We start from the raw sequence: 20178 nt of genomic DNA, 5'->3' as shown, positions 1-20178 counted from the left end.
AGAACCGATCAACGTGAGATGCATGCTGGCTAGAAATAAGCTTGTTGAGATGCGCCTTGCCTCTCCTGAAATGTAGAGGACAGTTCTCTCTTCTCGCAGTGGATCAGACACCTGTGAGATCAAAGACGGATATTGTGGGATTCACGGAATTCATGCTTGTGTACAGTGTAGCTAATAAACTAGATGTAATTTAAGATCTTTTGCTTTTATATGAAAATAAATGAGATGAGCAAGACACCCAAAGTACTTATTTATTTCCATTCCAAATACGTGTTTATCAATCATTTTTACTTTCACTCCTTCCCTCACTGCAGCCGCCTACTCTAGGCTTGTTTAAAATGCGCCTTGCCTCGCCTGAAATGTAGTCGATTGTTTTTTAAAAGACTTGCTAAAATCATGAAGGCCCACCCCTAAACCAAGCCCCCAGTGGATTAGAACAAATCGGGTAAAGCGGTTGAAAATGCCCATTGTGGTTTAAAAACGCCCCACTGATTGAGAAACACCCACTAGAGTTCTGCAGAGATACATGCCTGAATGATCTTGTGCTCATCAACTACAAATCACTGTTAGTTAAATGTCACTACTTAAAACTACGCCCTAAAAGTGTGTACTCTTTTTGTGAAGAAAAAGTGCATACTTTTGAGTGTGGATCAGAAGAGTAGACAAGCTTTGGGACATACTATCACGTCATACAATAGCATCTTTAACGGCTGCTCTCTGTCGCATCCTGTCATGCAAACTGACCTGTTTGCATGACAAATGCAGAAGCACGTTGATCTGCAGTCGCAGGTCTTTCATGAGAAAACACATCCATAATGTGTTTGAAGAAAAACACTTCAAAAATCCACCGGAAATAGTAGATCATCCCGGGACTTCTGGCATTCTCTTTTCAACATACTATGCTTTGAGACACACTTATTTTAATCTCACATACTGTTTAGGGTGGATAGTATGGACATTGAGACGCAGGGTGTGTCTCCACCCATGTGTGCTGTTGACTTTCATCAAAATTTCACTTAAAACATTGAAATGTCAGTCTTAACCAAAATTATGGTTTGGATCAAAACACAACATTGTATCAATGTCATCATGCTATCTGGCACGTCTCATCCGACAGACAGAAAGGCGGCCCTCGCGGGCACACTTCTGAGCACTGAAATGCCGAATGGGACACCTTACGGACTCGTACACTTGGCGAGCATGCACAATTTAAGGCCACGAGACCGCGAGTCCACATGAAGTGTGCCATTTGGGATCCAGCCCCAGGAGGTCTCCAATCCGGGTACTAACTAGGCTCAACCCTGCTAAGCTTCAGTGGACAACCAGTCTTGAGCTACAGGGTGATGTGGCTGCTGGCATCAATATGAAAATGATGGGAATCATATACAATGACCTTCAGTCACCAGATTTGTTTTGAGAAAAAAACATTTCTGTAGGTTTTTGCCTGTGCTATCTTGGCTCCCCCTCCCTAGAATGATACAGCACTTTCAAATCACTTTTAGTTTCTGTTTCCTGGAAATGGAAGCTGGCATTACATCGATTTTAACTCTTTCCATCCTGTTAGGACTTTATAAATATTTCACTTTGTACTGATGATGTATATCAGACAATTCTTTTTAGGTTAATTAAAACAAAATGCCTTTAAATATTCTGCTTTTACAAAATAAATTATGTGGTAATGCAGTTAATTCAATATACATTTGAATGTTTTCCAGGATTGTGTGTAAAATTGAAAGTAAAAGTGAAAAAGGAACAGGAGGCTATATATACGGGCACCGTGATGTAAGCTTCCACACTGGGCTGCAGACTGACTGAAAAACGTGAAGTGACCATTCTTCTGAGAAAAACAGCAGATAATGGGAGGCGAATCTTCAAAACCGGATCCAAAACCTGATCCAAAACCTGTTCCAAAACCAGGTGAATTAGGAAATTTACATATATTTTTTGCATAACTTTGCAGTATTATATGATTTGTATTTTGATAGGGGACACACCATAGATAATCATATTTTCTGTTTAAATACTGTATGTAGAATTGGAAACACCATGGAGGAGATTTGACTGGGGGTAAGTTTACCATATAATATTCATGCTATGTAGAAAATAGTGTTGCCTATTTGTCTTATTTCCATGAATAGATATAAATATATTTATAAAAGGGTGATGGTATATATGACTTTCATTGCAAAAAAGAATTGGATATGGAAATATATTAACACAATAAATAACAACAGACATTATAGCAATAATAACAAATGCATAGTTTTATCAATAATGGTGGCCTTTAATGTTTCCTATTATTAGTAGATGCCAGTGACTAGAATCAACACTATATTGTTTACCAACATAATGTGCTGTTTTAAAGATTTCAGAAAGAGCTTATTCTTTTTTATATTGCCTAACACACTAAGTCCTTGGCTAAATAAATATCTAAATAAAGGTGTGACCAAATGAGACTTGAATGTGCGATATATGACAAATCAGCAGTTTTTCTGAAGTTCCTTTCTTCGAAATATTTTGTTTCTTGTACTTGCATAGACAAAAAGAAGTGCTGAAGACACGCCTAAAAACGTTCTCTGTGAGTAATCCAGATGTAAAAGTCATCAGGATCCTTGTAGCTGGACAAATTGGAGGAGGGAAGTCCAGTTTTATTAATTCTGTCAACAGCGTTTTCCAAGGACGGATCACAGGTGGCGCAATAGCTGATGCATGTGGTGGTCGCAGTTTTACAAAAAAAGTAAGTATTATTTTTTAAATTATATTGCACATATACAGTAAAAAACGTCTCGGTTACGTATGTAACCCTCGTTCCCTGAGTAGGGAACGGAGACGTTACGTCGGATGACGACGATTGGGGTTTCGCTTAGAAAGCCTGTCATCTTCGAGTATATAAAACGAGCCAATGGCAATGAAATGCCATGGGTCTGCGGAATTTGCATAGCGTATCTCCGCCCACCGCAGGGGGTATAAAGGAAGTACGCTGGCAACATGCAGATATGTCTTCGCTGAGGAGCCGAGACTGAACTCAGGCGTTTTTCAGCGATACAGCGGAAGTGGCAGGAAGACGTAACGTTCCCTTTCGTGGTCACTCCGAGTTACGTCGGATGACGACGATTGGGGTTCCAGTCTAATCACGCCACCTCGGCTGTCTTCCAGTGCCCTGCGTAAGTCTGAGCTCCCTGTTGTGAGACTAGCACGAACGAAGGAGTCCTACCTAACACAGGAATACCAAGGTACACTGGGAAGCATATCTCAGCGGAAATAAGCAATCATGCCCAACCCGAAGGGGGGGACTTGGAATACACATATGGCCCAGAGGGCTGCATATGGAGTATCACTGGGGTGTCCAGCCGCAGGTGGAATATTTCAACCCCAGGGGTGGCAAGGTAGCTTGCCGAGGGAAAGACACACGCTCAAAAGAGACTTACAGTGGAATACACATGTGGGGGTCGCCCAGAGGGGGGACCATGCACATGGAGGCACCTAGTCAAGCGCAAAAGCTGCGTTATGGCAGATTGGCATAACTCAGGCGTTGACGTAACCAGTGCTGGAGGAAACTCAGAGCTTATCAGACTCACCTGAGAAGATAATCGCACATATCCCGTCCGTGGAGAGGAATGGCGAGCAAGCGAAGACACCTGAGCAGAATCTAGTACCGGCTGGTTGAAGCGAGTACATGGGAAGAAACTGGCTCTACTTGGAGATTATAGAATCTCACGAATGTGTTGGGTGTCGCCCAGCCTGCAGCTCTACAAATGTCTGTTAGCGAGGCGCCATGCGCTAGAGCCCAAGAGGAAGCCACATTACGAGTGGAGTGGGCTTTCACACCAAGGGGGCATTGACGACCTTGCTGCTGGTATGCCAAAGCAATGGTATCCACTATCCAGTGAGATAACCTTTGCTTTGAGAGAGCCTTTCCCTTCAGCTTCCCACCATAACAGACAAAGAGCTGGTCTGAGGTCCTGAAACACCGCGTTCTGTCTACGTAAGCACAGATGGCGCGTACTGGACAGAGCAGTGCCAAGGCTGGGTCTGCCTCCTCCAAGGGCAGCGCTTGCAGGTTCACTACCTGGTCTCGAAAGGGTGTGGTAGGAACCTTGGGCACATATCCAGGCCGGGGTCTCAGGATCACGTGAGAGTTAGCCGGCCCGAATTCCAGGCACGCTTCGTCAACCAAAAATGCCTGCAGGTCCCCTACCCTCTTGATGGAGGCCAATGCAACCAGGAGCGCTGTCTTCATAGACAGGAACATAAGCTCTACTGATTGCAAAGGCTCAAATGGAGCACTCTACAGGGCAGTTAGAACCACTGAGAGGTCCCAAGAGGGTACGAGGGGAGGACGAGGAGGATTCAATCTCCTCGCTCCCCTCAGGAACCTGATGACCAGGTCATGCTTTCCCAGAGACTTACCATCAACTGCATCGTGATGTGCGGCAATGGCGGCAACATACACTTTCAGGGTGGAGGGAGACAGCCTTCGCTCCAACCCTTCTTGCAGGAAGGAAAGCACGACACTGATCGGGCATTTCGTGGGTTCTTGATGTTTAGAAGAACACCAGTTGACAAAGAGGTTCCACTTAGTAGTGGTCAGTTAACTATTACTTTATTAATGATCAATTTATCATTTCTAAATGAAGTATAGCATTATTTACAAACCAGTTACATTATTTACCGTTATTTACAAACTAGGTGTTGTCATTGATTAATAAGATCACTTAGAAAGTGTAAGTATATGTAGTAGATTCAGGTAGTTATAAAGCATTTAGTAGTGGTCAGTTAACTATTTTTTTGAGCTCATCTAAAGTGAGGACTAGTTATGCTTTGTAAAGCATTTACAAAGGAGATTTAAAGGCTCACTGATCTTCTAAACGGAAAAAGGAAACAAACACAACAGTGATACAGAACATAAAATTATTTAACAGCCTTTAAATCTCCTTTGTAAATGCTTTACAAGGCATAAATAGTCCTCACTTTAGATGAGCTCACAAAAATAGTTCACTGACCACTACTAAATGCTTTATAACTACCTGAATTAACCATGAATTACAGTAGAAATACATGTTAATAAAGCATTTATTAACACACTAAGTAACTATCAAGGTTATTATAGTTTTGCTTTTTTAAATTAGTTTTTATTTTAATATCGTTTTCAATTTTGCTTTAAATTTAAGTTTAGTTTTAGTTCGTTTCATTAATGGTTTTGTTAGTTTTAGTTTAGTTTTTATTTTGCAAACACATTTCTATTTAGTTTTTATTTTATTTAGTTTCAGTTTTAGTTTAAGTAATTATAGTTTAGCAGAGCAAACAGAACACTTCCAGGGTAGACCAAAGCGAGACGCATAATTACAGCAAAGTTTAATGTTTGCCGAGATTGAGTGACTGAGTGAGTGACTCTTGTGCAGACATCTTAATAATAATAATAAAAATAAAAATAATGGTTTGAGATTGAACAAAGCACCAAATAAATGGAACTTAAAAGTATACAAGAAAAAAAAAACAATGAAAACTTCAGACAAACTAAGACATATTAAAGATGAAATCTTGTTAAACATAGTTCACTTTTTTCAGCTGTACAACAACTGAGGTACACAAGCTTATAAATCATACAGAATGAGTTTTTTTGAAAATGTAAAAATGCAGAATGTTGTGTGTGATGGGTAGGTTTAGGGGTCGGGTTAGTGTGTGTGTGTGTGTGTGTGTGATGGGTAGGTTTAGGGGTCGGGTTCGCGAGTGTGTGATGGGTAGGTTTAGGAGTCGGGCTAGTGTGTGTGTGTGTGTGTGTGTAAGATGAGTAGGTTTAGGGGTCGGGTTAGTGTAAGGAGACAGAATATACAGTTTGTACAGTATAAAAACAACAACAACTCATTTGAATATCATGCTATTACACTTACAACTCCCATTAAGATCCATATTGTAGTCGTTTATCGCCCCCCAGGTCAGCTAGGTAACTTTGTAGATGAGCTGGATGTGCTGCTGTCCACTTTTCCTGAAGACGGCACCCCACTTCTAGTCTTCGGTGACTTCAACATCCATCTCGAAAAGCCGCATGCAACAGACTTCATCTCTCTACTAGCCTCTTTCGATCTCAAACGACTCATCACCTCAGGTACTCACAAATCAGGCAACCAACTGGACCTGGTTTACACACGCAACTGCACAACAGAGAACATTTTGGTGAGACCCCTCCATGTTTCAGATCATTTCCTCATTACTTTCAGTCTACAACTCTCTACCCCTGCACCACCACCCCAACCACCAGTCACTTTCAGACGAAACCTGTGCTCACTTTCCCCCTCCCATCTTTCCTCTGCCGTGGCATCTTCTCTTCCCCCACCCTCACAATTCTCATCTCTGGATGTGAATACCGCAACGGACACCTTATGCTCCACTCTAACCTCTTCTCTAGACATTATCTGCCCTCTCTCCTCCAGGCCAGCACGTGCTTCTCCATCAAATCCCTGGTTGTCTGAGGTTCTTCGTGAACACCGGACCGAACTCAGGGCAGCGGAGAGGAAATGGAACAAATCAAAAGACGCATCTGACCTGAGTATGTATCAATCTCTCCTCTCTTCCTTTTCTGTTGATGTTCATGCTGCAAAATCTTCTTACTTCCACAACAAGATCAACAGCTCCTCCAACACACGATTACTCTTCAAGACATTCAACTCTCTCCTCTGTCCACCTCCACCACCACCCGCCTCCTCCTTAACTGCTGACGATTTTGCGAACTTCTTCACCAACAAAACAACAGCTATCAGCAGTCAGTTCTCAGCTCCGCACACACAGGAACCCAGACCGACCCCTTCCACAGCCAATATCCCTCTGTCCTCCTTCTCTTCGCTAACCGAGGAAGAAGTATCTACACTTCTCCTCTCCAGTCACCCTACCACCTGCCCTCTAGACCCCATCCCCTCACACCTTCTACAAGCCATCTCTCCCACACTTCTACCATCACTCACACACATCATCAACTCATCCCTCCATACTGGCACTTTCCCCACAGCATTCAAGCAGGCTCGGGTTACTCCACTGCTTAAAAAACCAACGCTAAACACATCCTTTGTAGAGAATTACAGACCTATCTCTCTTCTACCATTCATTGCGAAGACACTTGAAAGAGCTGTTTTCAACCAAGTAACATCCTTTTTGTCTCTAAACAACCAGCTGGATGTCAACCAATCCGGCTTCAAGAAAGGGCACTCAACTGAGACTGCACTACTGTCGGTCACAGAAGCCCTACGGATCGCAAAGGCTGCTTCCAAATCTTCACTCCTCATTCTCCTGGATCTGTCTGCTGCCTTCGACACTGTGAATCATCAGATCCTCATGTCCACCCTCTCATCACTGGGCATCACAGGAACTTCACTCCATTGGTTTGAGTCCTATCTCACAGGTAGGTCCTTCAAGGTCGCATGGAGAGGCGAGGTATCCAGAGCACATCAACTGACCTCAGGGGTTCCCCAGGGTTCAGTTCTTGGTCCCCTCCTCTTCTCCATCTACACAACATCACTGGGTCACATCGTACAGGCACACGGCTTCTCCTACCACTGCTATGCTGATGACACACAGCTCTTCCTCTCGTTTCAACCAGATGATCCTACAGTAGCTGCACGAGTCTCAAGCTGTCTGGCGGACATCTCCACATGGATGAAGGAACATCACCTGCAGCTCAACCTGGCAAAGACTGAGCTTCTCGTCATGCCAGCCAATCCGTCTCTACAGCACGACTTCACCATCCAGCTAGAATCATCATCAATCACCCCATCAAGGTCGGTCAGAAATCTTGGAGTAACGTTTGATGACCAGCTGACCTTCACAGATCACATTTCAAAGACAGCTCGATCATGCAGGTTTGCACTGCACAACATCAGGAAGATCAGGTCTTTCCTAACTGAGCATGCAACACAACTTCTCGTCCAGGCCCTGGTCATTTCTAGGCTTGACTACTGTAATGCTCTTCTGGCCGGACTTCCAGCATGTGCAACTAAACCCCTACAGATGATCCAGAATGCTGCAGCTCGCCTTGTCTTCAACGAGTCCAAAAGGGCCCACGTCACTCCTCTGTTCATCTCTCTGCACTGGCTACCTCTCGCTGCTCGCATCAAGTTCAAGGCATTGACGCTTGCTTACAGATCCATCACAGGCTCAGCTCCCTCCTACTTTCACTCACTCCTACGAGTCTACATCCCTACCAGACGCCTACGATCAGTCAACGAGCGACGTCTCGTGGTTCCATTACAGTGAGCCACAAAATCACTCTCCAGAACATTCTCATTCACAGTTCCATGCTGGTGGAACGCGCTCCCCACCCTCATCCGGAATGCAGAATCCCTGACAACATTCAAAAGACATCTGAAAACCTATCTATTCCCTGAGCACTTAACCTCATAAAAAAAAAGAAAAAAAAAAAATTCCTATCGCTTTGAAACATCACTTATCAGGCTTACGCTACTCTGAATAATGCCTGAACTTCGTATTCTGAGCACTTCTTGCGTTGTTGTTGTTTTTGCCTCTTCATGATGACTCGCTTAATTTAGTCCTTATTTGTAAGTCGCTTTGGATAATAACTTGTAAAGTTATTAGAAATTTATTTATATGAAACATCTTCATGAAAATAAAATAGTTGGCACTGTAGCAATCTAGAAATGCACTGCAGCTAAAGCCACATGTCTGACCATATTATATTTAAAATATGAAGATGATAAGTCTAAAACTCTGTATTTAGTAAAAAAAAATTCAAGATAGATGCACCTAGAGCTAGCTAGCATGTTAGCTTAGCACACCATCAATACATGACAATTTATGAGATTAAAACCATGTTTGTGCTCCAAACTTACTTGATAACGCAAGTGAAGTGTTTTAAATAATCTTCTGTGATCTAATTTGGCATCAGATAAAAAAAATCAGACAGAAAATATACTATTTGATAATATTCTTCACAATGATAGTCTATATAGATTAGCATTACATTATAAATATAATCTATTATTATGAAAATACCTGGCATGGCTTGAAAAACACAGGTAACTCAAATATCATTGCAATCATGTTTATTGTCTTCAAAACATCTGTATCTGCATGTTACAGCGCGATCTCTGTAGCTTTGTGTGTATCAGTGACTCCTGAATGTCACATGATTATGGCTCTTCTTCATGTTCCATATATGGGTTATTATTGTGCATATAGCGCCATCAGGCTATTGGTATGAATGGAAAACACAGTAAATCAGAGTGCCAAACGCTCATAAAGATTACATCGACGCATTTGGGTATAAATTCAATAAATATTATTCCTGTCAATAGAAATCTGATGTAAACCTATGAGAATCTATCAATATTTCTCCAAATCTGCACATTTTTGAGCTAAAAGCCCTGAGGGACGTTGTTTTGTGAATCGCTGTCATGACGACAGCACAGAGTTTTTTTATGAATGAAAGCGGCTGACGCGCATAATTCATATTAAAGGTATTGACTCATTTTTTCATTTCATAACTCCTGACAGAAATTAAGAAATAACTGTTGCTATAAGTTTCTCAGAATACAATAGTGGTCAAATACTGAAACTTGAGTCTTATATCTTTTTAATGATGTATAGTTTGTCAAGGTATAACATTAAATCTGATAGTAAATTTGAACTAAATAAAAAAAAAAAACGCTTCAGTGCGCGGGCGCACTGGCAACGGTTAACAGGTTAAATGTCCCCAACTAAGCAAGCCAAAAGCCAAGGCAACAGTGGCAAGGAACCAAAACTCCATCAGGTGACAGAATGGAGAAAAAAACCTTGGGAGATCCCAGGCTCAGTCAGGGGCCTGTTCTCCTCTGGCCAACGAGCGAACAGTGTATGATTATGATCCAGGCAGCATTACGGGTCAGAAGTCAGATTGGTCTGTCGATGAGGCCGGCACTTCAGGGATGCGTCTTGGTTGGGTCCACGTGCAGATCCACCATCTAATCTGGATACGGCCGGAGTCCACATCACTTCATAAACGGAGAGACTGGTTGACACTTCAGTACTGCGTTGTTGTCGCGTCCAGGCGCAGGTCCTTCATCGGATCTGGATACGGCCTGGATCTGGTGGAAGAGGAGAGACTAGTTGACACTTCTGAGATCGCAATAGACGTGAAGGACTATAAAGCGTTAAGAGCTCGCTCAAGTACTGCGGAGCTAAACCATTTAGTGCTTTGTAAGTAATCATCAATATTTTAAAATTTATACGATGTTTAATAGGCAGCCAATGCAGTGTTGACAGAACCGGGCTAATATGGTCATACTTCCTGGTTCTGGTAAGAACTCGAGCTGCTGCGTTTTGGACCAGCTGTAATTTGTTTATTAAGCGTGCAGGGCAACCACCCAGTAGAGCATTACAATAATCTAGCCTTGAGGTCATGAACGCATGAACTAATTGTTCCGCATTTGTCAATGAGAGTATATGGCGTAATTTAGATATATTTTTTAGATGGAAAAATGCAGTTTTACAGATACTAGACACGTGACTTTCAAAAGAAAGATTGGTATCAAAGAGCACACCCAGGTTCCTAACCGACGACGAAGACTTAACAGAGCAGCCATCAAGTGTTAGACAGTATTCTAGATTATTACGTGAGGAAGTTTTTTGTCCAATAATTAGAATCTCTGTTTTTTCAGAATTTAGTAGTAGGAAATTACTAGTCATCCAATTTTTTTATATCAGCTATGCATTCCGTTAATTTTGTGAATTGGTAAGTTTCGTCAGGGCGTGAAGAAATATAGAGCTGAGTATCGTCAGCATAACAGTGAAAATTGATTCCATGCTTCCTAATGATATCTCCTAATGGTAGCATGTACAGAGTGAACAGCTGGGGTCCTAGTACTGAGCCTTGAGGTACGCCATACTGAACTTGTGATCGATGAGATATCTCTTCATTTACTGCTACAAACTGATAACGGTCAGATAAGTATGATTTAAACCATGCTAGTGCAATTCCACTAATCCCAACATAGTTTTCGAGTCTATTTAAAAGAATGTTGTGGTCAATGGTGTCAAACGCAGCACTAAGATCGAGTAACACTAATAGAGAGATACAACCACGATCGGATGATAAGAGCAAATCATTTGTGACTCTAATCAGAGCTGTCTCGGTACTATGGTACGGTCTAAATCCGGACTGAAAATCCTCACAGATATCATTTCTTTCTAAAAAGGAACATAGTTGTGAGGATACTGCCTTTTGTAGTATCTTTGACAGAAAGGGTAGATTCGAGATCAGCCTGTAATTGACTAATTCTGTAGGATCAAGTTGCGTTTTTTTAACAAGCGGTTTAATCATAGTCAGCTTAAAGGTTTTCGGTACATATCCTAGAGACAAAGATGAATTAATGATATTAAGAAGAGGATCTATGACCTCTGGAAGCATCTCTTTCAGTAGCTTAGTCGGTATAGGGTCTAACATACATGTTGTTGATTTAGCTGATTTAACGAGTTTAGTAAATTCTTCCTCTCCTATAGCAACGAATGAATCAAATTTTTCCTCAGGGAGACTACAATGCACTCCCTGATGCGATACTGTAGTGGACGGTTGCATAGTTATAATTTTCTCCCTGATATTATCAATCTTGTTAGTAAAGAAGTTCATAAAGTCATTACTGCTGTGCTGCTTGGAAACTTCTGTGGCTGAAGATTTATTTTTTGTTAGTTTAGCCACTGTTTCAAATAAATACCTAGGATTATGTTTATTTTCTTCTAATAGGGTTGAAAAATAAGCAGATCTAGCAGCTTTTAAGGCCTCTCTGTAAGTAATCGAGCTCTCCTTCCATGAAATGCGAAATACCTCTAGTTTTGTTTTCTTCAAGTTGTGCTCCATTTTTCTGGCTGCTCTCTTAAGGGCCCGAGTGTGCTCGTTGTACCACGGCGTTTGACTATTTTCTTTAATCTTCTTTAAGCGCAAGGGAGCAACTGTGTCTAAAGTGCTGGAAAAGAGAGAGTTAAAAGTTTCTGTCACAATATCTAGTTCTTCTAAGCTATCTGGGATGCTAAGATGATGAAACTGATCAGGAAGATTATTAATAAAGCAATCTTTAGTGGCAGAAGTGATAGGTCTAACATATTTGTAACACGGAGTCGACTTTGCAGCCTTGGCTAAATGAAGTTTACACGAGACTAGATAATGATCTGAGATGTCATCACTCTGCTGCAGAATTTCAACAGCATCAACATCTATTCCATGTGATAATATTAGATCTAGAGTATGATTACGACAATGAGTAGGTCCTGACACGTGTTGTTTAACTCCAATAGAGTTCAGAATGTCTTTAAATGCCAATGCCAATGCGTCTTTTTTGTTATCCACATGTATATTAAAATCACCAACAATTAGTACTTTATCTGCAGCCAATACTAACTCTGATAGAAAATCAGCAAATTCTTTGATAAAGTCTGTATGGTGCCCTGGTGGCCTGTATACAGTAGCCAGCACAAATGTTAAATGTGATTTATCATTTTACACTAGATAGTGTTACATTTAGCAACAACACTTCAAAAGAATTATATTTAAAACAAGTCTTCTCAGTAATTCTTTTTATAACAGTAATCTTGCGGGGTGGACTCATTTAAAGTAATATAATTGTCTGCTTTTAGCCAGGTTTCTGTCAAACACAGCACATCTAGGTTATTATCTGAAATCATATCATTAACAATAAGTGCTTTTGAAGTAAGGGATCGAATATTCAGCAACCCAAGCTTTATCATTTGTTCATTCGTATTATAGCTGTTTTTTATTTGTTGAACATCAATAAAAATTTTACCCTTGAATGGGTTTAGGAGTTTTTTGTATGTCCTAATTCGGGGAACAGACACAGTCTCTATATGATGATAACTAGGTGAAAGAGGCTCTATGTGATGGGATTTATCTGACCTTGGTGAGGTGAGACAGCTAGCAGACGGTCGGTTTAGCCAGTCTGTCTGCTTCCTGACCTGAGCCCCAGATTGTCATGTTTGAGCTCTAAGACTATGAGCCATATTACTAGAGAGAAGAGCAGCACCATCCCAGGAGGGATGAATACCATCTCTTTTCAACAGGTCAGGTCTGCCCCAAAAACTTTTCCAATTGTCTATGAATTCTATATTATTTTGGGGACACCACTCAGACAGCCAGCGATTTAGAGAGGACAATCTACTAACTATCTCATCACTCCTGCGAACAGGAAGGGGACCAGAGCAAATTACAGTGCCTGACATCGTCAGACACTTAAGATCAACATTTTGTCTTCACATATTATTACTTTTACTTTAAAGCAGAGAAATATCTGATACTGAGCAGAAATATTTGACACACATTATAGCCTTGTATAAAAAAGTGTTGGAACTTTGTTAAAACATTTTGCACACGTCGTCACACTCGCTGTTGAATGGCAACGGTGTTTGCTAGCCTACTTGATATGCAAGATTTGCAGTTGGCATTAAACTACTAGACTTACCCGAAGAGGAACGGCTGCTGTTATCATCATCTGTGATGTCCACCACCACACTGGCAGCCTGCTGAACTTGAACTTTCGTCAAGCGTGTCAGAGGTTTTGGGTTCTAATCTGCATTCGTAGAGTTTTTTTTTTTTTTTTTTTTTTACTGATTATGCTCATCAGCAGGGACACGTTTGTGTGCATTATACTGTGATTTTTTACCAGAACGAATAGAGAGTCTCCGTATTGAAACTCGCGTCCGAGTGAAGACGGTGCGGTGTGCGCGAGCCATAAGAGAAAACACTGTATCCGCGCCACTGATCGCAGCGGCAACGAGCACTTTGATAACTTGATTTAAAAAATACATTTCAGCGCTAGATCGTTTCTTATTTAACAAACGAACGAAATGAATGCTCTGCTGGTTAACTGGAGATGTTTTATTATTGGAACATTCGTGCCGCGAGATGTTTTATAGGGGGCGGTAAAAAAAAGTCAGGCACCGAAATCAGGCACCAAAATTTTCGTTCTTACCAGGCCGTCCTACGACGCAGTGTCTCGTTCCCTGTTTCTCAGGGAACATAGGTTACAGTCGTAACCGGAGACGTTTATAGGCCTGATCCAGAAAACAGACTTTGTGTTTTATGTCTTAATAGTTGTTCTTCTTTTTATGAAAACATGTGGTAAGCAGTTTTTGGCCTCGTCAGCTGAATGCCGAAATGTTTTAACATAGATCATTTACCTAACAATTGAAAATTAAGATAACTATTATATCTACCTATCAACAGTTATATGTGAAACAAGCTCAGTCGCATTAGAGTTGGATTCTTGCTCATATTGAATATTGTTATTGAACTGCATGTTTAACAGTGCTAGTGTTCTCTGCCTCATCAAAGTTCACACAAGTCACAAAGTTTTCACCGGAGCATACCGACTCTGAAACAAGACCAAATATTAGCATGTAACATTTTGGACACCTTTGTTTTTTATGCATCTTTGATTTTGTTTGCATTTCTTCTGAAATACACTGTTTTGAAATTGTTTACCAATTTTTAACATCACCATTCTCAATCTATTGCACTTTGTCTAAAGTCTATTTTCCTTACACTTTGAAAAACAAACTTTGAAAAACAACTATGGTTTCCTAGATTGTCATCAGCTGGTAGAAATGTCTTGCGTACGTCTATCTCACACCTATCGCAGGTGTTGCCTGCATCACCTTATCTACAGCTAAAGAAAACAATTATAAGAGTTGAGAATGTGTGTTTGTATGTTGAAATGTATGTTATTAAATTAAAAATGCCACGAAACAAAGACAAGAAAACATCTTTCTAAGTGACCCTCAAAACATGTGCGTACAACAAAACACAGTGCATCAGTGTACAATGATTTATCAGAAAATTACTTTCGTCACTTTGTTTGAAGAAAAACTTAAATCAGCTGGTGGTTAATAACTATTGAAGTTATTAAACACCCCTGAATTCGGTAATGACGGGTTTTATGCAATATTTATATCACGTTTTAATTTTTACTCAATACATTTGAATGCGCTAAAGGTATATAACTGAACTTTAACATCTTAATATTTGGTAAAAGTTCACTTATAGCCTGCGCAAAATGAAATACATCTTAGCTACTTTTTAAATTCACCCATGCATATGTTGTTTTTTTTGTTTTTTTTAACCACCATTCATACGTTGTATGGACATCTATGTGTTGGGAGCTACTTCTTCAACTCTCAAAAAATGTAAGATGATTTTATTTTTATTTTTGTTTATCTAAAACTAAAATAATTGGATTAGTAATTTTAGAAAAGGTGTTTATTTTTAAATTGAACGATATAATCATTTAATTTATTTTCTTTTAGAAGAACAGAATGTTTTTTCAACTTTTTCAACTGTAGGTAGTGTGAAATCTTGTGAAATATACGTGTGTGTGTGTGTGTGTGTATCATCCTCATGATATTTTCTGTTCGATTTTAATTTCATTATTAGAAAACCTCTTTTTTTCTCACTTCCACTGTCCCCAGCAATCCCCCTGTGCTTTGGAACGTGGAGGGTGAGAGGGAGCTGATGCTTGCATGTCGGAGCTCAAAAATAACCCTCATGACTTCCATTATAACATGTCAACGTTCAAAAATTAATTAATGGACACATTATTCTCAGATATTCCTATTATCCAATTATTCCAATTATAACCAAGGTCAAATGTGACACTGGCATGGAGGAGTCAAGGTCATTGCTAGGGCATGGGGTGTGGCAAGGTTAAGAGTTCACCAAAGGTCAAGGGGTCAACATCAATTATAGGGCCATCAATCATTTTTGACATACACTATAGCATATTCACTACTCGGGTCCCTCGCATGAGGCACCATGTATCTCATTCAGCGCTCCGGAAAAGGATCTGATGTAGATCGCTGCCTTTTGTCCTCTGGAGAGGATGAGGACGCTGAGCTGCCCCCCTTCGGGGTTGTGGCTAATTCTGAATCGGATTCAGAGTTGAAGGCCATGCTTTCCCAGGTCACCGTGGGTATTGGGTTTGAGTGGAACACTCCACCGTGTCCTGAGCCCTCGTGGTTGGATGATTAGTTCCTGGCTGAAGAATCGGGTGGAAAATACTGTGTTTCGTTTTATTTCTGTTCCGCCACCGGCCCTTTTTCAATAAAAGAGCAGTTTCCAAAACCTCTGGGCCATACTGGGTCTGTGCTGACAGTGAGCGATGCTCTGCTTCCTCACTCTCAGCCATAGCCTCATTTGCCATGGGCAGGTAGCCCACGCTTAGGGGATGCACTGCCTACTCAGCCCTCACAGGACCCACAGAGCCAGGTACGTCCACCACACTCACCGCCTTTACTCCAGGACTCTGTCCCTTTGGTGCCACTCGTACAGAGCTTGTGAGCCTGGCTAGTGCTTCCCAGCCCCTCACGCTGGCTCATTCGGACAGTCAGACTCAGCTATACGATTCAGTTCGGTAGGCGTCCCCCCAGGTTCAGCAGTGTCCTGTTTACTTCGGTGGCAGGCAAAAACACCCCTTTTCTCCGCGTGGAGATTTTGCGGGCACAGTTGTCTTCTGCTCGTATAGAGACGGTCTTGACAACGGTCACCAGCATCAAGCTAGGCCAGGAAAATCGTGACTATGAACACATCTCTTACAGGCTAGGGAGCGGTCATGGAGGGCCGTTACACCAGAGGTCTATGGAGGGACCATCATCTTTCATGGCACATCAATTGCTTGGAGATGTTGGTTGTGTTTCCGGCTCTAAGACATTTCCTCCTGGACCTCAGAGGCCATCATGTTCTAGTTCGAACAGACAATACGTCGGTGGTCTCTTATATAAATAATCAGACTTGCTCATCAGGTTTTCCTGTGGTCCCAGGACACATTACTCTCACTCAGAGCAATGTTCATTCCCAGGGACCAAAATGTGGTGCAGATATCCTGTTGTGACAGGGGCTGAGGCCCGGGGAATGGAGACTCCCTCCAGATTAACTCCACCACCTCGGGGTGGAGTCCGGCCAGGCTGAAGTAGATCTGTTCGCCTCTCACGAGAACACACACTGTCCACTTTGGTTTTCCCTCACACATTCAGCTGAAAACTCCCCCGAACCCCCGATTCCAGACCAAACGGAAAAGAGGTAGTCTTGGTCCGGATCAAACTGAAAAAAGGTTTGGTTTGTTTCTAGTGTGAGAGCATTTTAATAATAATAATAATTCATTAAATTTATATAGCGCTTTTCTGGGTACTCAAAGCACTTTACATGGAAGGGGGAATCTCCTCAACCACCACCAATGTGCAGCATCCACCTAGATGATGCGACGGCAGCCATTTTGCGCCAGAACGCCCACCACACACCAGCTTACTGGTGGAGAGGAGACAGTGATGAAGCCAGTCAGTATATGGGGATGATTAGGAGGCCATGATGGACAGAGGCCAATGGGCAAATTTGGCCAGGATGCTGGGATTATACCCCTACACTTTTTTTGAAGGACATCCTGGGATTTTTAATGACCATAGAGAGTCAGGACCTTGGTTTAACGTCTCATCCAAAGGACGGTGCTCTTTGAAAATATAGTGTCCCCGTCACTATACCGGGCTGTTAGTACCCACACAGTCCACAGGGTGAGCGCCCCCTGCTGGCCTCACTAACACCTCTTCCAGCAGCAACCTGGTTTTGTCAGGAGGTCTCCCATCCGGGTACTAATCAGACGCAACACCAATCGAGATTGCACTTATTCCACACCTGTTTCAGACACGCTGAAGGCATTCCCCAATGTGTTGTCTTCGACTCAGGGAACAAAGGGTTACAGTCGTAACCCAAGGTTGTTCCCTCCATCAGGGAATGGAGTTTACAATAGTAACCGAGACGTTCTTGGTCAGTTCTTGTTTATTATTTGTGTGGATTGTGTTCACTAGAGCTTTACTTCTACAATCTCATTTGTGTTTTGCTTCGGTTTATCAATAAAGACAGTTAGATTTTCTTAGACTCCTTCGTTATGTGATTGATACAACCACACTGTTACAATAGTATGTGCATTATGGCTGTGTGTAAATTTGTCAGTTGGAATCATCATTATTTATGAATCCTCCTGAATGTTGTTTTTTTTTAGTTTACAATACACCACCTCAGAAGTGAAGAAGGTGATTTGCCTTTTACATTGAGTGACATAATGGGGTTAGAAGCTGACTGGAGGTTTCAGCCAGAAGCTAAGCATGGGTCTCAGCCAGAAGATATCATCAAAGCCATATATGGACATGTCAAGAATGACTACAAAGTAATAAACCACATTTATTAGAAAAATTAAACATTGTACAAATACAATTCTGTCTAACTGACATTTTCACATATTTTGTCTTCATTTTAAATCTTAGTTCGACCCAGAGGAGCCACTCAGTGATGAGAGTGAAAATTACATCAGTGACCCTTTACTCTCTGATCAGGCTTTCTGCCTGGTTTACGTTGTGGATGCAAATACAGTCTCTAACACAGATGAAAATCTTTTTAAAAAATTGCGCGAAATCCGAAAAAGATGCAGCGGAAACAGAAAGACTGGCCTTTAAATATGTGGTTACTGACACTGGAGAGTTTAATAGAACAGTACAGATGTGGGATGTAACATTAATAGAAAAAAATTGTTTGCATGGAATTATTATTGTAATTAATTCTTGTTCAAAACAACTGTTGGAAAAACTTTGATTATTCATTTGATTGGATGCAAACCTAGTAAAGAAAGATTCTCTAGAATCATTTTGTAAATAATTATAAATCTGTTGAACTTCATTGTTCAGCATGTTCCCCAGTACAATGACTTGTCCTCCAAACACAAAGTCCAATTGTGTCATTAGGAATATTTTACATTAGAATATTTATTTGTCTAAAAAAAATAAAAAAAGTTTTCCCATAGCTAAATTCTACACAATAAATTCTATTTGTTTTGGACAGTAAATATGAAGGACGGTCTGTACCAATCACTGGAAGCCAAAGATACATTCTGCAAAATAGATTAAAACTTAATAAATACTATTGTCTTCCATAATTTGTAAACAATGGAAATAAAACAGTGCTCTTTTCTTCTTGTAGGGATTCCTCAAGTGATCGTCATGACTAAAGTGGATTTAGTATGTCCACTGGTGAGTAGTGACCTAAAGAAGATCTACACCAGCAAGAAGATCAGAGAGAAGGTGCATTTAACACATGTGTTTTACTTTGTGGAAATGAATTTTTAAAAAATATTAGGTTTGTCTGATATTTGTTGAATCAGCATTCATTTTTTGGCGTTACATCTTTACATTCTTTAGATGCAGGTATGTAGTGACAAGATCGGAGTGCCAATGAACCATATCTTTCCAGTGAAGAACTACAGTCAGGAGATCGACCTAGATGATGATGTTGATGTTCTCATTCTAAAGGCATTTGACCAAATGGTAAACCTTGCTAATGATAGACTGAGAGGTGCTGCTTCAAACTGATGCAAACATTATGCATACTGGGAATGCAGTCAATACAATTACTCTGCTCAATAACAGTGCAAACAAAGCATGGAATGCACATTGATGACACTTACTAACTATACATGCATGTATAAAATACCCTTTTCCATGTATGATGAATCAAGGAAGTCTAGCAGGTTCACTGGAGGTAATAATGTTCATCACTGTTGAAAATATGCTATACTGATAATTGCAATTAGTTATATATTTTTTAAATGTTAATCGTAAAGCAGTACAAGAGTTTTCACCTACAATAGATTCAGCTTTAAGTACATTCGTACACTAGTTGTAGTACTCACATACTTGACAAGTCTACCAGTTGACATTAAAGACATTCATTTATTTCCATTAGAGCACTGTTTGTCATGATTAGTTAAAGGAAATAATTTAGTGCTTGATAAGAACATAAGTAAATAATATAACTAGCGCATATGCTTGTGTAACCTGAAACCATTTGAACAAATAAAAGTATTTGTTTCTTCCTAAATCTATGAGGTTGTGTGCTGTTTGTGTAGCGGGGCTCCGCTTAAGGGGTGGAACTCACTGACTACCTCTAAATATGCACGACTACGCCACCCTGTCTAACAGGGAAATATTAATACTCATGAATTTAATAACCCACAAAAAGGACACACAGGAACGTTGTTATCGAGGAAGGGCCAGAGACGTGGATACAAAGGTACAAAAATGTTATTGTAGTCAGCAACAATCTTAAGACAACATTAAAAGACTGGGTCATCATGCAACACTCAAGAAGTCAAG

At 40.8% G+C, this 20178-nt stretch overlaps 1 protein-coding gene across 1 annotated transcript; it reads left to right on the top strand.

Annotated features, from left to right (window-relative positions):
• Positions 1 to 1790: 1790 nt before the first annotated feature.
• On the top strand, positions 1791 to 18486 carry LOC311082039 (interferon-induced protein 44-like; the record flags this gene model as incomplete). Its single annotated transcript, XM_084112784.1, has 5 exons — positions 1791 to 1917; positions 2034 to 2067; positions 2539 to 2737; positions 18036 to 18200; positions 18298 to 18486. The coding sequence occupies exons 1-5, from the start codon at positions 1857 to 1859 to the stop codon at positions 18484 to 18486; spliced, it is 648 nt and encodes a 215-aa protein (XP_083968910.1). The 5' UTR covers positions 1791 to 1856.
• Positions 18487 to 20178: the final 1692 nt, after the last annotated feature.

This window comes from Abramis brama, assembly GCF_963993115.1.
Source record: "Abramis brama genome assembly, chromosome: 4".
Lineage (NCBI taxonomy): Eukaryota > Metazoa > Chordata > Actinopteri > Cypriniformes > Leuciscidae > Abramis > Abramis brama.
The sequence above is the reverse complement of the archived record's forward strand: the minus strand, read 5'-3'. Positions and strand labels throughout refer to the sequence as shown.